Below are 15,405 nucleotides of genomic sequence, written 5' to 3'. Positions count from 1 at the left end.
GGTGATGTAGGGACCTGGAGGAGGAACAGCTCTTTCCCGGCCAGGAGGTCCAAGGTGACCACTCCCAGCCTAGCCACTGGCTGGAATATTCGTAGGTTCAGCATCATAATCCATCGCTCTTCAGAGAAGTGTCCCTCTGCTCATGTGGACCCTGCGCTGGCCCATGCGAGAACTGTTTCAGTAGTCACAGTGTTGAGAAGAGGGTGTGGAGAGAAGAAGCCCAGGACAGGCCCGGGCAGCCGCCACTGGGGCAGGCTGAAGACTCATTTGTCTACACTGCTGTCTTCTCCTCCACACCCTGCTGCGTGATGTCTGCAATTCCAGCTCACTGCAGCTCGCTCGCAGCTGAGCGTTGAAGGCTTGTCTTGGTTCGGAGCTGGCCCGAGCATGCAGGGAGTCCTCTCTGGAGATATAGGAGCAGCTTAGAGGACCCAGAGTCATGGGCTCCTCAGAGGATGCTCGGGTGCCCAGGGACCCGCTCAGCTGCCAGCCCTCACTCTCTCTCTCTCCTCGGATCCCTAGACCTTGAGAGTCATTGTTCCTGGAGCCCATAACCTACACCCTGACAGCCCAGTGAGTCCCTCAATCACAGTGGAAGTGCCTTTGATGTGCTTCCCAGAGCCGTGGAAAGGCTGAGGCCAACTGTGGACAGTCCCAGTGAAGGCCCTTGCGTTTTTCTGCCCCTTCTTGAGCTCGTGTGAGAAGCACAGGCTGGGGGTCCAGGCTGTTCTGCTGTGACAGGAATAGCTCCTGACATTTCCTCATGGACGAATGGACTTACCTCCTTTCTCTAAAATCTGTGTCTGCTAAGGTCTCACACGCACACACACACACATACACACACACACACACGTGCGCGTGCGCACGGTCTCACTAAACAGATCCTGACACATGGTCCCTTTTTCACTCCAGTACCCCCTAAGTTAGCCTCCCCTCCGCCCCCAGAAGTAGTCTTGTGTGTATCAGTTTCCAATCCCACCCCCTGCCCCGTCATCTGGTCCACAAACTGGATTACTAGGAACCCGTTTCTGCCAGGTCCCATTTGCACAAAGCACTTTGTAGTTTAGGAAGGGCTGCCATGAATGTGACCGTAGGCATTATCGATTTTAAGGAGAGTTCCCTGAGGCATCTGTGTCCCAAAACTGGGGTTTGAGTGCCAACTGAATGTTATTGTTCCATGAGCCAAATTCCGGTAACTGCTGTTAGCCAGTCAGGTGACCTCAGGTCATGTGTGTGTGGGGGGGGGGGTGGGGTGTGTGTGTGTGTGGTGTGGTGTGGTGTGTGTGTGTGTGTGTGTGTGTGTGTGTGTGTGTGTGTAAAATGGGCACAGGCCTGGCATGTGCGGGCCCCCAGCTTTGATACCCAAGCACCCCCAGTTATAGTCCATATAACTGCCAACACAGCTGAAAAAAATAGATCTATTTTATGTAGATGAGTGCTCAAAATGAGAAAAGTAAGCTCAATAAAAAGACAAACTTGAGTCTGAGGCAAGAGTCAATTGTAAATAAGGCTGCCAAAGGGCAACCTCCCTATTGATAAGCTGACAGCGGAGCAAAAATTGGAGGAAATCTCTGCTAATCCTATATTTTTCTCCAACCTCTGTTCCTTTAATCCCATTTGATGCTCTTTTCTGATTTTCTTGCCCTTGATTTGCAGCAGAAAGTCGTATGTCCCCTAACGAGTCCTTTTCTGTTTTTTTTCCCCCTGCACGAAGAAAGGCAACGTTCTAGCACTACACCTTGACGGTCCCCGCCCCCCTCCCCAGTGCCCAGTGACTTTTGCCCTGCCCCCCTCCACCCCTCCATCCTCTGACTGTTGCTGCACATTAATTAAGGTATTAAGTGGGATCCGTGCTAAGCCAGTGTCCCTGCAGGTCACCAGATGCTTTTTCTTTTGAATTTGTTGCTCAGCCTGTATCGTTATCCTTTGTTTGTTTTTCGGATTCTGTCCTCTCACGGGTCACCATTCAGAATAAACTCATTTTGCTGGGTTTTTTTTTTTTTTGAGAGTCACCGTATGCATGGTTCCCTGACAGTGAAATATGTATCAGCCACAGTGGTCATGTCATCCACCAGACTCACACGCTCTCCCCGGCCATCCGTCAGCCTTGGCAGAATCCGGGGGTCTTTAATTAAACCCTGCTGGATAGTGTACATATTTCCATTAGCTTCTTCCAATTCAGTCTATTATTTTTTTCTAATTGACAGGCTCCCTGCATCACTTGTTCTTGGTTCTCTGATGGCTCCTCTTGTAGCTTTAGTCTCCTTAGGGTTTTTTCCTCTTTCATAAAGAACCTAACAGTTTAGTAAATCCCCCCTCTGCTGTCTCCCCTGGGGATCTGCTGATTTGCAGACAGTCACAGTTTTCAGATCATCTGTTGAATGGTTGAATGGGATGGGAGGGGAGGGGGGAATCTTCTTCACAAGCCGTTTCTCTCTTCTTGGTACTTTGATCACTTGATCACTTGACATCCTGGTTACTCATCGATTTGCTCGAGCGGGCGCCAGTAATGTCCCCATCTGTCCCTATTGCATGCTAGTGTAGCCCAGTGGCACCTGCTTGCTCTAGGAACATGAAGAGCCTCAAACCATTTGTTCAGGGTCTTGATGAACAATCTTTTTTTGACTCAACAAGGTAGCAAAATCCTTCAGAGTAGTATTGAGATGTGTGCTAGGTTCCCAGACTAAAACCCCAAAGGTCCTCTGGCTCTGGGCTCAAAACTTGTGGACTCACCCTCTTTTTTTTCTTTTTGGACCTCACCCAGCAATGCTCAGGGCTTACTCCAGGTTCCATACTCAGGAATTACTGCTGTCAGTGCTCGGGGGGACCATACAGGATGCTGGAGATCGAACCCAGGTCAGCCCTGTGCAGGGCAAACACCCTATCCATTGTACTATCTCTCCAGCCCCAACTATTCTATCTTAAGCACCCCCAGCAGGGAACTGACCACCCATCTCATTCAGCTTCTGTCTTCACAGTGTCAGGAGCCTGAGGAGGAACATTATCAGGGGCCAAGGAGTGGAGCCAGAGGGCGCTTTCTGAATTAGTCTAGCCCCTTGTCACTGTTGGCATTAAGTCCCAATCAAATTCAACCCCTCTGTGTCTATCCCCACAGACCTTTCTCCCCGGATTCCTGCATCTTATAAAGGCATAAGCACGTGCCCTGCTCCCCTTTCTATTCTCCATCCCTTCTCTGTCTGGGACTTGGAAACAAGGGTTTCTGTACCTGGTCCAGGGCCTTCAAGTTCCATTTCCTTCCCCTGATACCAACAGTGGGAAGCAGAATGGATAGTGGCAGATTGACAACTCTCAGATTCATTTTCTCTTAAATGAAAACATTTGTCTTCATTCCTTAAATACCTTTGATCTGGACCTGGACTTTTTGTTCAAGATAGATAAAAGAATTTTCTTGAAGCTAAGGACTGCACTTTTCTTTATCTTAATGTTTATAGCCTTATGAGAGCTTCTTAGGCATTAGTAATATTACAAGGGTTTCCTTTGAAGACACTCTTTGACTCATTTCGGGAAATGTTGATGATTACTCCTTAGTACTGAGAGCACTATAGGGCCACTGAGTCATGGTTATTCATCCTATCTCAGCAGTTATTTCCCAGAATGCTAATCCGAGAAGTGTGGAAGATTCCTAGCTTAAGAGCCCTGGGCTAATTGGTAAACAATATGTACTTTTGAGGCCACCAAAGTGCATAATATTGTGTCCTTTTATATTAGATAAATTACTTTTTAAAATTAAAAGGACTCTAAAGTGATACTCAGCACAGCATGGCTCTCCTTAACCTGGACTCACCTTTTGATAATCAAAAAAACATTTACAGGACTATGAGACAAACATAATTATGAAAGTAAAATGAGAGGTCTAAATAAAAAATAATCACAGAACAAGAGGGTAATTCTATTCACTCTTTCATATTTCATTATTTGATAACATCAGAAGATGAATCCATCAGAATTGCTTTGGCAAGTGCAAACAGAAATGTGCCTGATCAATATTTATTAAAAACCTTCAAAATGGGAGCAGGAATTGAGCAGACTTCTTAATGGACTGAATAATTATTCGTACATTGGGGTTTGACCAAAGGCAGTGCCCGTCCAAAGAGACACAGTTTTAATTGTACTGAATTTAAAATGCAGTTCCTCCTCTAGCCCTGTTGTAGAAAACTTAATTTAAAAAATTATCTGATGTAGCAGAGAGTGACATATGAATCCTTAAGTTGTCGAAGAGAACATTTCAACCATGGATGTTTATAAGTGCAGTGTCCCCAGGGCAGGCAGAGCAAAATTTCTAGCTAAGGGAATAAAAAGAAATTTTCTTCCCATTTCAGTGATGGTAACTGAAGTTTGGGAATGGTTCATCATTCCCAAAGGGAGAGGTCTTAGAGGAATTCTCTTGTTGCAAGAAGCTGTGTTTTCTAAAAAGAAATAAAGTGGGAATGGAGAGCTAGTACAGCAAGCAGGGCACTTGCTTTGCACACAGCTGACCTGGGTTTCATCCCCAGCATCCCATATGATTCCCCTAAGAATGGAATTGCCAGGAATTCCTTAGTGCAGAGCAAGGAGTAAACCCTGAGCATTGCCAGGTGTGACCCAAACCACTCCCTCCCTGATTCCCCCCCAAAGAGACTCTGGCTCTTGGATTAGAAAAAAAATAAAAGTCTCTGAGAGGTATGAGCACAGCTGACTTCAACATCTAGTATCTTGACCAAAGAGCTATACCTGTCCCCAGTGCTAGGACCCTGTGATTATTAGAATTAGGCCCATAGGTACTACTATGACCACTAGTTCTCTTAGAAAAAGGACAATTCATACCACTGTCAAAGGCCATGGTCTTATATCATTGTAGCACTGTAGCACTGTCATCCCGTTGTTCATCGATTTGCTCGAGCGGGCACCGGTAACATCTCACAACAAATTGTGAGACTTGTTGTTACTGGTTTTGACATATCGAATACGTCATGGGGAGCTTGCCAGGCTTTGTCCTGCGGGAAAGATACTCTCGGTAGCTTGCCAGACTCTCTGAGAGGGGTGGAGGAATCAAACCCAGGTCAGCTGCATGCAAGGCAAACGTCCTATCCACTGTGTTATTGCTCCAGCTCCTCTGTCACTGTATATTTTTTAAAAAATGTGGGTAATGACACATCACAGAGGTCTAGGGAGGCCCAATCCCAATTGCGGTCACTGCCCATCTCTCACCCTCTTGAGTGACTCATTTTCCGTTGCCCCCAGCTGAGGAAGTATCTGCACCGCACCGGTCTTCTTCAAAGACCCACCTTTCCCAGTGTCCTGATGAGAACGAACATCATGTCTTTGGGAACACTGTCAGGAGTCTTCCCCCGGAAATCTTCCATGAGAGAACCAAAATCGAATTCATACACTAACTTTCCAAGAATTGTTTAGCTTTTCTCCACTTTCATTTTTTTTTTCATTTGTATTTGGGAAGAGCAGTAACTTCAACAATTTCAAATTAGAATCAGCCATCACGTCTGTAGTAAAGTCTAAGCACTTCAATGAGGAAGAAAAATGAGAGCTATTATATTCTGTTTTTTAATAAACCAATTTCTTTTCTGACACACATAGGATTACCACCCAGTTTGGGAGGGGTGGCGGGGGTCTGGAAAATACCTTTAGCTGAGTTTATACATGTTCAGAATGTTTGCTAATCAGTCACCACTGCCTCTTGCCAACCAGTGGGGGAAGAGCTGAATCAGCTCCCACTGGGGTTTTTGTTTGTTGTATTTTCATTTCCTTGCTTCCATTTCTACTTAGACACTTTGATATACAATTTTGTTAGTAATAGAGTTTCATGCACACAATGTTCCCATATGACTCCCACCAATAGACTGTCAGTGTCCCCCAAAGCGATGTCTCTAGGACACTCCAACCGCACCCACCCCCTTTGCAAAATTTGTAATTGATTTGCAAAATCTGTTCTGTAAACAAACACAACACAGGTCTCTTACATCAGTCTTTGTTACTCCCTTATTATGTTTCTTTCAATTTCACCTGTGAGTGAGATCATTCTCTATGTGTCCCTGTTCCTCAGTCTTCACTCAGCATAATCCCCTCTGGTTCTGTGCAAGTTACAGGAAATTAATTGCAGGATGTCATCTTTTCCTATAGCTTAGTAGTATCCCTTTCGGTCTATAAATATATACCAGTTTCTGTATTTCACATCCAAATCCATTCATTTGAGTGGGAGCCCACAATTTTAAGGGGCCAATTAGCAGGTGCAGTAAGTATTTTAGAATTCAAAAATTATGATGCTTAAATAGCATCTACTATAACATCTTTGCTTTCTTTATGGACAGTATAAGTCTTCAGAGCTAATAGCATTTGCCAAAGGTCACACAGCTACGTGAGGACAGGGAATTTTAAAAGGATTTACTGGAATTTAAGTTTAGTTGATATTTTGTTTGTTTGTTTTCATTTGGGGGCAATACCCAGTAGTACTCAGGGCTTACAGCTCACTCTGCACTCAGGAATTCCTCCTCTTGGGACCATTTGCAGTGCTAGGGATCAAACCCCGGTCAGCTGCATGCAAGGCAAGTGTTCTACCCACTGTACTACTGCTCCAGCCCCTTGGTGATATCTTGAGTGTTTACTTCTCTAAGTCTTTTTGTTCTATGTCTCCATCATTATGAGATGATTACCTGATATATGGGTATTTTTCAGTATACCTTTCTTTCCCTTTCCCATGTCCCTAACACACAGAGTGAGCAGACAAAATTGAAATCAGATATTCCACCTGACACAACTTAGTGACCCACCTACTACTAAGATTTTACTAAAGTACTCAAGAATGCCACTGCTGTTGGCCAAAAAGAATTTGGTAAGTTACACAGTAGTTAGGTACAGGTAAAGTCTTGTTTGCTTGTTTTGGGGCCATAGCCAGCCATGCTAAGGGCTTACTTCTGGCTCTGCATTCAGGGATCATTATTGGTGGGCTTGGGGAACCATATGGGATGCCAAGGATTGAACCTGGGCCAGCCACATGCAAGACCTTACGTGCTGTACTATCTCTCTGCCTCCAGGCTTAATTTTTCTTCCTTTGAAACTTGACATTGAAGAAGGTTTCAGGCCATCAATTTCCCCTTCCTCAAGTGATGAATTGAGAAGGGTAGCCAGCTTCTGAATGGAAAGACCACTTCTCCAGACCAGCTTGGTGGGGCAGAAAGGGAGAGGTAAAGAGAGGAAACAAGTAAAAGGAGCTCAAAACCATCCCTGTGATTCCTAATGCCAGATTTACCAAATGACTTCATTATTTGAATTCGAGCCCTTAATTCCCAGAAGAAATCCGGTGTTATTCAAAGATAGCAGTAGAGTGTATAAATCAATTTTGAATTGCCACAATGCTGGCTTGTTCCATGACAATAGAAAGCAGAGAGTTGAGTTCTTCTGTGGATTTTAATTCACATTCCCTAAAGCACAACTCAGATGAATTTAACACACCATTTTTTTTGCAATTAGGACTTCTTCTGTTCAGTTTCAAATATTTCTGTAGTATGGTGGCTTTAAAGTGAGCACAGCGTTGGAAGTCTTTCCTTTCGAGGCCTCCAACCAACCACTCACATTCTCTGTGGCTCTGTTTGCTCTTCTGTGAAATATAGAAGATTACAGCGCCTCCTTCAAAGGGTTGGATATGTTAAGATATCTAAAATGTAGCCTTCTTAGTATTCTTAGAAATCAAGACATTATCCCTAAGCCAGCAGGACACATTACTATGTATCAGGAAAATACACTTTTCATTCAGGGATCTTGGGCTCTGAACCCCACCCTAAGGGAGATTGATGGGGAATGGGGGCATGACCAGTAGTTCATCTCATGCTTTGCATGTGTGTGATTCGTGGTTTGGTTCCCAGTACCACCAAAACCAAGAAACAGATGAATCATAAATAATGGGAGGCAACTAGCTGAGCTTTCCCCACTGATCCTGGACAGTCCCTATCTTTGGGGCATTCCTCTCCCCCAAACCAAAACTCTATCAACCACCTGCAGATACAGGAATGAGGGGCTTTGGGGTGGGAATAGTTGGTTCCCTGGGATTTACAGAGAAAACAAACTCTTGGCAGTCGCTTCCAGGGATGCAATAAAAACTGGACATGCCAAAGGGAGGAAGGGTTGGAGAAGGAGAGATGAGAGGCTTCTCCTCTATGAACAAGGATGAACAGCTCTTTGAGAAAAATAGGACGGGCACTGACGCTCAAAAGATGAGAAATAAAGGGTAGCACCAATGAGGTTCACCACCAAGTAGGTTTTAAAGTGTCCAGACTGCATGTTTATTAGGAGTGTAAAGAGAGGAGCTAGGGGGATAGTGCAGTGCTCAGGGCACTGCCTTGCATGCAGCTGACCCAGGTTCAAGTCTTATCATCCCAGATGGTCCCCCAAGCAGTTCCAGGAGTAATTCCTGGATGCAAAGTCAAGGGTAGGTAACCCTTGACCATCACCAGATATGGCCCTCCCCAAAAGAATAAGAGTCTGCAGAGATAGGTATTATCACAAGGTGCTGATTAGAAGATTGACTGATGCAACTTTTTAAAAAGTGAAGTCTGATAATATGCTAAAGTCCTAAACGGGTATACTTGCCTTTTAACTAAATCTTGCTTTTGGAAGTCTAATGCCAGGGGGAAAGTCTTATAGTTGGAAGAAACGGATGAATCCAGTTGTGTTTGGTCTTAAATATTTCAACTATGAAGAAAGAAATTAGTAAAACATTACATAGTAGGACATGGTGGGGGAACAAAAAATCCATGCTAAAGTGGGCTACATTTGGGATGGAATTATATGTCACCCTTTCTCTGCCCCATCTCTCTGCTTAGTCCATATATTCATATATTCTGTAGACACATGGAGGAGTTTGGTAATCCATGTAAGATAAGCTATTTTTAAACTTTGAATAAAAAATCTGCCCAACTTACCAAAATGGCTTTCAGATCCCCCCTAGTGTAGACATTTTCAGATGGAATTATGAGGCAGAAAGAGTTACAAACAATAACATCAAAATGAAGAAGCAAAAAAACCACAATAACAGTCTATGAATAAAGTCATCCTGAGGGCAATTGTAGCACTACAGCACTGTCCTCTCATTGTTCACTGATTTACTGAGCGGGCCCAGTAACATCTCCATTGTGAGACTTGTTGTTACAGTGTTTGGCATATCGAATACGTCATGGGTAGCTTGCCAGGCTTTGCCATACAGGCGAGATACTCTTGGTAGCTTGCTGGACTCTCTGAGAGAGGTGGAGGAATCGAACCTGGGCCAACCGGGCCGGCCGCATGCAAGGCAAACACCTTACCTGCTGTGCTATCGCTCCAGCAGAGGCAGAATGTGAGCACAGCCCTTTCACAGACTATGTAACCCAGCTCTGTGCCATCACACCCCACCTTCCCATGGCTGTACCCACTCCCTTGCTTCTCATGACACTTTGGGAGCTGCTCTTCAGAGGCACATTTGCAAAGGGATAAAAACCACCTGGGGCACATGAAGAGGGGAAAGGAGGAGCACCTCGAATGTTCCAGCCAGAGATTTCCAGAACAGCATCTCTGTTCCATGTTAAGCACTTGGCCTCTAAGCACTCTGGGCTGTGAAAAACTTGCTGTCCTTGGCATGAGCCAGAAAATGTCCAAATCCAGGGACTGGAGCGATAGCACAGTGGGTAGGGTGTTTGTCTTGCACGCAACCAACCCAGGTTCGATACCTAGCGTCCCATAAGGTATCCCCAGCACTGCCAGGAGTAATTCCTGAGTGCAGAGCCAGGAGCAACCCCTGAGAATGCTGGGTGTGACCTGAAAAAAAAAAGGAAAAAAAGGGAAATGTTCAAATCCAGTGTGTATTCCCCTAGCCTGTCCAAATCCAGTGTCTTATAGTTGGATATAGTATTCCCCTAGCCTGTCCAGGCAGCAAAGTAAAATGGCACCTGGTATTAAAACCCCTTGCCCCAGAAGACAGTGCTTTTGAGTATATGATGATAAAGACCTGGCTTTAATTTTCCTGGAGTCTCAATAAGTGTGGATAAATTATTTACCCCACCTGGGCTACCTGGTTTCATTTCAGCATGTCAGCGTTCATCATGGAAACTCATTCTCTTAGTATGGACGGGTGGAGGAGGCGGGGGTCTCTTCCCTCCTCCTCGGGGGCCCGTGTGACAGCCATTCCCTCCACTTCCGTCTCCGACTGTTGCTATGCTGCTTTCGTGTAGTCTTGGCTACTGGGTACAAGTCTAAAAGATGAATGAATTTCATTCTGTCTTTAAATATTTATGTTTCTTTATGACATAATATATCATCCTGGTTATGGGAATTCCCCCCGCCCCCATGCACACACACACATACACATATACCCTAAATGTAGAAAATACACCATCAGTTACCTGTCAATTTTGTTTAATAACTTAGCTTTGCAGTTCTCGGCCACTGCTCTCCGGAAGCTCTTGAAGACTCTAGTGGTCTCTGGGATTTATAAAGGTCTTCACTGTGCAGAGGCTATTGAAACATTAAGGCCTTAAGTGCCTGCCCTTTATCACAGTCACACAGGAGGATCCGGGGCTAGAAACCCAGACATCTTTGTTTTGTTGTTTGCTCCCAGCATGGAACGGTAGCCTCTGTAGAAAAGCAGCCTGTATCCCTGGAAACAATTCATCAGATTTTTCAAAAGAAATCCAATTTCATCTGGGCTGGATGGGTTCCACTGTTGCTTCTTTAGGACCGCTGATGAAAATATCAACATCCTCAATCAAAGAAGCCCCGTTCTCTGGCTTGAATCTCCACGGAAAGCATCACTTACTGCGTTTATCTCTCCTTTCCTTACGTGCTTAGGTTCTTGGCTTGAGGAAACAGAAATTATCCTGTGACTATTTCTATTCCAGAAAGACTGGTGTAAGGCTCTGCCCTGTCCCAGAACCTTTGGGTATCGCGCTCTCTGCAGATGAGGGCCTCAGGTTCTGTTTTCCCAAACTCCCCTAGGCACCCCGCACCTGGAAAGCCACCAGGCTAGAACAATCCACGATCAAATACCTTCTGGGTCTGGAAGAACCGAGGCCCCAATTCCTTTTTATTCCATGTTATAAATCTAAATTTGTAGTTGTGCTCTTCTTGAGATATTTTTTAAATGTTTTTAAGGTGGTTCCCCTGTTGGACAGCTCCACTCCTCCGAGTACCCAAGGAACCCCAGAGTGAACAGACCCTGGGGTGTAGGAAGGAAGCCTCAGGAGAAGAAGGATGTGTTTTTCAGTGTTAATTTCTCTTGTAAAAATATTTTTTAAATTGCAACAAATGTAGTGTAGATAAATTGTTCACCTGAATTTTAGGCTAAACCTTAATCTTCTTTTTTTTTTTGGCTTTTTGGGTGACACCTGGTAATGCTCAGGGCTTACTCCTGCCTCTGCACTCAGGAATTACTCCTGGAGGTGCTCGGGGGACCATATGGGATGCCTGGAATCAAACCCAGGAGGTCGGCCACATGCAAGGCAAACACCCTGCCTGCTGTGCTATCGCTCCAGCCCTCTAAACCTTAATCTTAAAAAAAAAAAATCTTCATTTGCCTCCATGAGGTTCCCAGACACCTCTGGAGGTTAGAGTTCACCAGTGTCTTAAGTCAATACCTCCTATATCAGAGATCACCAAATTTATTTGGCCTTCTGCTCCCTTTTCAGGAAAAAAAAAATCATTCAGCAAGGCCGGGAGGGGACCCACACCCACACAATTGCTCTGTCACTACCACCAATACCTTGCCTCACCCTCTGATTATTCCAGCGTCTTCCTTGGGGCCGTATTGCTCACAAATACTAGGCTAGATCTAAAGTTTGGTGTTTCACTAATAAAAGTTAAGAGAGAGAGAGAGAGAGAGTATGTTGCATTGTTCTCCCCTTTGAACCTTCCAGAACATTCATCGTTCTGCCCTGAATATTTATTCTAATGCATGTTTCTCTTATAGACTCTTTATTCCACCACTCCGGGCCAGTGGCCTCAGAATTCAATGACCCTGAACTTCCCAACTTTTTGTTTCGTTTAGTTAGTTTCATTTGGGGACTACATCCAGCAGTACTTGGGGACTCTCCCGGGCTGGGTGCTCCAGAGTGACCCTGGAGGTGCTCTGGGACCATATCTGGTGCCGGGGATTTGGGTAGGGGTCAGCCACATGCAAAGTGAGTGCCTTACCTCCTGTACTATCTCCCTGACACTCAAGTCAACTTTGTGCTATCTTGGAATGTACAACTTGGAATGGCGCCGCACAGACCCTGGTGGGTGGAAGGGAGAGCCCCTAGTTCTCACCCCACAGTTCTTGATTGACTTCCCTGACCTGTTATCACATCTCCGTCTTCTGTCCTCTCCACCCTGTACCGGTACTCTCCACAGCTATGCTGCTTGCACAGTCACACAGGGTTATTACTCTACCCTGCCCTTTATTCCTGCACTTTCCTTTTATTTATTTATAATTTTTTGGCTTTTTGGGTCACACCTAGTGATTACTCAGGGGTTACTCCTGGCTCTGCACTCAGAAATTACTCCTGGTGGTGCTTGGGGGACCATATGGGATGCCGGGGATCAAATCTGGGTCAGCGCCATGCAAAGCAAATGCGCTCCCCACTGTAGTATTGCTCCAGCCCTCCCTCCTTAAAGTTTCCTTTGCAAGCCCTGCCTGACAGTGTTCTTTCCTTTGTGAATGACATAGGCCCTGGAGCCTTTATTCTCCGCTCAGTTTGGCATGCTTTCTCCTTCCCTTGCTGGCCTTCAGAACTCTCACGCATCACTTTCAGCCCATGGAAACTTACTTTTTTCTATTTTCTAATTTTGTTTTTTTGTATTTTGGGGTTTTTTGTTTTGTTTTGTTTTGTTTTGTTTCCACACCAAGTAGTTCTCAGGGCTTTCTCCTGGAACTGTACTCAGAGATCACTCCTGGCAGTACTCAGGGGACCATATGTGGTGCTGGGGATTGAACCCAGGTCGGCTGCATACAAGACAAATGCCCTACCCATTGTACTATCTCTCCAGCCCCATATTCTTCTCTTTTCAATAATATTTTGAATCAGTAGAGCAGGAGCCCTGCCTCGGAGTGAGAGACTTGGATCCCATCCTGGCATGGCCTTGTTCTCCCTGCGACAAGGGCCAAGACTTCCCACCTATCTGGTCTTCAGTTTTGTCATCTGAGGATGGGGAGTAACAGCTCTCTCCAAAGAGTGAGGACTCAGGCATCGCACCTTGAAATTCTCTTCGTCCACAGAAACAGAACCCACTTCTCGCCACCTTGCCTGCTTGTCTTTGAGCCCCTGAGAGGCAAGAGCTTTGTCTTGCTCATCCTTACTTTCCGCAATCACTATAATACAATAACTACCTCATTATCATATTACTAATAATCATTGTTTATGAAGCATGTGGAATTGGGTCAGGCACCCTTCCAAATGCATTAGCTGATTAATTCTTCCAATAACCCTAGGAGCTCAACACTGTGATTTTCCTAGTTTGTGGTAGGGAAAAAAAAATAGCCTATATATATCTCACAGAACATCCAGTGACTGATCCAGTGGTTTAGACAAAAGTGATTGGTCTTGCCTGTGTGATTATTTCTCCTCCTCTTGTTCCTGGACCTCCTCTTCTCTCTCCTTGGCTCTCCTAAGGACAACCTGAGTGATTGTAGACAGAAGAAGGGAGCTTCCCCCCCGGGGTCTCTATTTAGACCCAGGCTCGTGAGGAAAGAGAGCTTAAGGTGCTCCAGGGAAACAAGGGCCAGGCCCCTCTGGTGTTCTAGAATATTCCACTGGCCCAGAACCAGGTCCAGCGTGTGGTAAATTAGGATTGACTGACTGAGAGAACTCCGTGATGACCACTGTGCTGTCCTCCCCTGCAGGCAGTACTATGAGATGCTGTACAACACGGCCGACGAGCTCCTGAACCTGGTGGTGGACCAGGGAGTGAAGTACACGGAGCTGGAGTACATCCACGCGCTGACCCTGCTGCACCGCAGCCAGACGGGCGTGGGGGACCAGACCACCCAGAACATGAGGCTGCAGCGGCTCAAGGAGATCATCTGCGAGCAGGCCGCCATCAAGCAGGCCACCAAGGACAAGAAAATAACCACAGTGTAAAGGGGCATGCTGGGGGCCGGTGGGTGGGGGCGGGGCAGTGACGGCAACCCTCTTTCTTAGCACACTCCTTTCTTTGCTCTGCTCTGAGCCGGCTTGGTTTTCTCTGCGGATAAAGTGAAGGTGCCAAGAGTTTTCATTTTGACTTTATCTCTGTGCTTAAGTGTTGATGGGGAGTGAGGTGGGGGGGTGGGGGGGAGGTGTCAGAATTCAGAATGTTTTGACGGACTGTAACGCAGTCAGTTCCAGGGCGCTAGGTGGATGGCGAGGCAAGTATCCGGTTGTTGATTAAAACCCAAGTGACAAAGGTTTCTTGGACCGGAGCTATAGTACAGTGGGTAAGGCGCTTGCCTTGCATGCAGCCAACCTGAGTTCAATCCTCAGCATCCCATGTGGTCCCCCAAGCACGGCCAGGAGTAATTCCTCAGTGCAGAGCCAGGAGTAACCCCTGAGCATCACCGGGTGTGACCCAAAAAGCCAAAAGGAAAAAAAAAATGTTTTGTTTCTCATTCTACCATCTTTTGGAAAGTAGATGGTTGCTTAAGCTTCATTCCGTTCCTGCAGCCACTCACTACAGTTCAGTGCTATAAACAAGAGGATTTCTTTCCTCTCTTGACCCTGTCTCTTTCCAAGATATAAGGGGAGGTGCCTTGACTTCCCTCTCTATTGCCAAGTCAAATCAGTGGCTTCTCAGCTGGCTTATTGTTTTCTACACTCTTTCAACAAGACAGGATGTCTTTGGACCCAGAGAGTAATATTCTTTATCTCAGTCCCTGCCAGACTTCGTATGCAGTAACTTGTACACAAGTCGCTGGTTGATTTATTGCCATTTTTTCCCATGCAAGACCAAAAGCCATCAAGTTAGTGAAAGAAAAGTGGAAGCATGAAGGATGATTCAACTTTCTTCTAGATCTTCCCTCCTTACTTTCCAGGGGAAAGAAAGGATGAGTAGGGAACATTGGATCCCACATGAAAGTGACTGATTATTCGATGACGGTCTTTCTCGCCTTGGAGAGTAGCTCCACCATGCTCGGCTGAAGGGAGAGGCCAGGGCACAGTCTTTACAATTGTCCTCTATTTGTGCCCCATTTCTCAAGTTCTCCCTGGGGTTGTGGTCCCTCCTCACTCCTGGGCCCCAGCACTGTCCCCAGGCCTCCATGCCTTCTTGCCACCCACAGTTGATATGTCATGGAAGAAAGCTATGCACTGACAAGGATGTGGGATGGGGTGTCAAGGACCTCCCCCCTCTCTTAAGAACACCTGGGAAGGAGAGCTAGATAGCAAGACCACCACTGTCATGTCTTAATGCTATGGT

The 15,405-nt window shown here is 45.8% G+C and overlaps 1 protein-coding gene across 1 annotated transcript in view; it reads left to right on the top strand.

Annotated features, from left to right (window-relative positions):
• Nucleotides 1-14,125, top strand: part of EXOC4 (exocyst complex component 4) — an 850,139-nt gene extending 836,014 nt beyond the window's left edge. The window contains exon 18 of the mRNA XM_056124006.1: nucleotides 13,856-14,125. Coding sequence (XP_055979981.1) covers nucleotides 13,856-14,093 — 238 coding nt within the window. The 3' untranslated portion in view covers nucleotides 14,094-14,125. The remainder of the gene's footprint in view (nucleotides 1-13,855) is intronic.
• The last annotated feature ends 1,280 nt before the right edge of the window (nucleotides 14,126-15,405 follow it).

This window comes from Sorex fumeus, unplaced genomic scaffold (assembly GCF_029834395.1).
Source record: "Sorex fumeus unplaced genomic scaffold, SorFum_2.1 ptg000048l, whole genome shotgun sequence".
Lineage (NCBI taxonomy): Eukaryota > Metazoa > Chordata > Mammalia > Eulipotyphla > Soricidae > Sorex > Sorex fumeus.
Note: the sequence above shows the minus strand (reverse complement) of the source record. Positions and strands in the feature narration are given on the sequence as shown.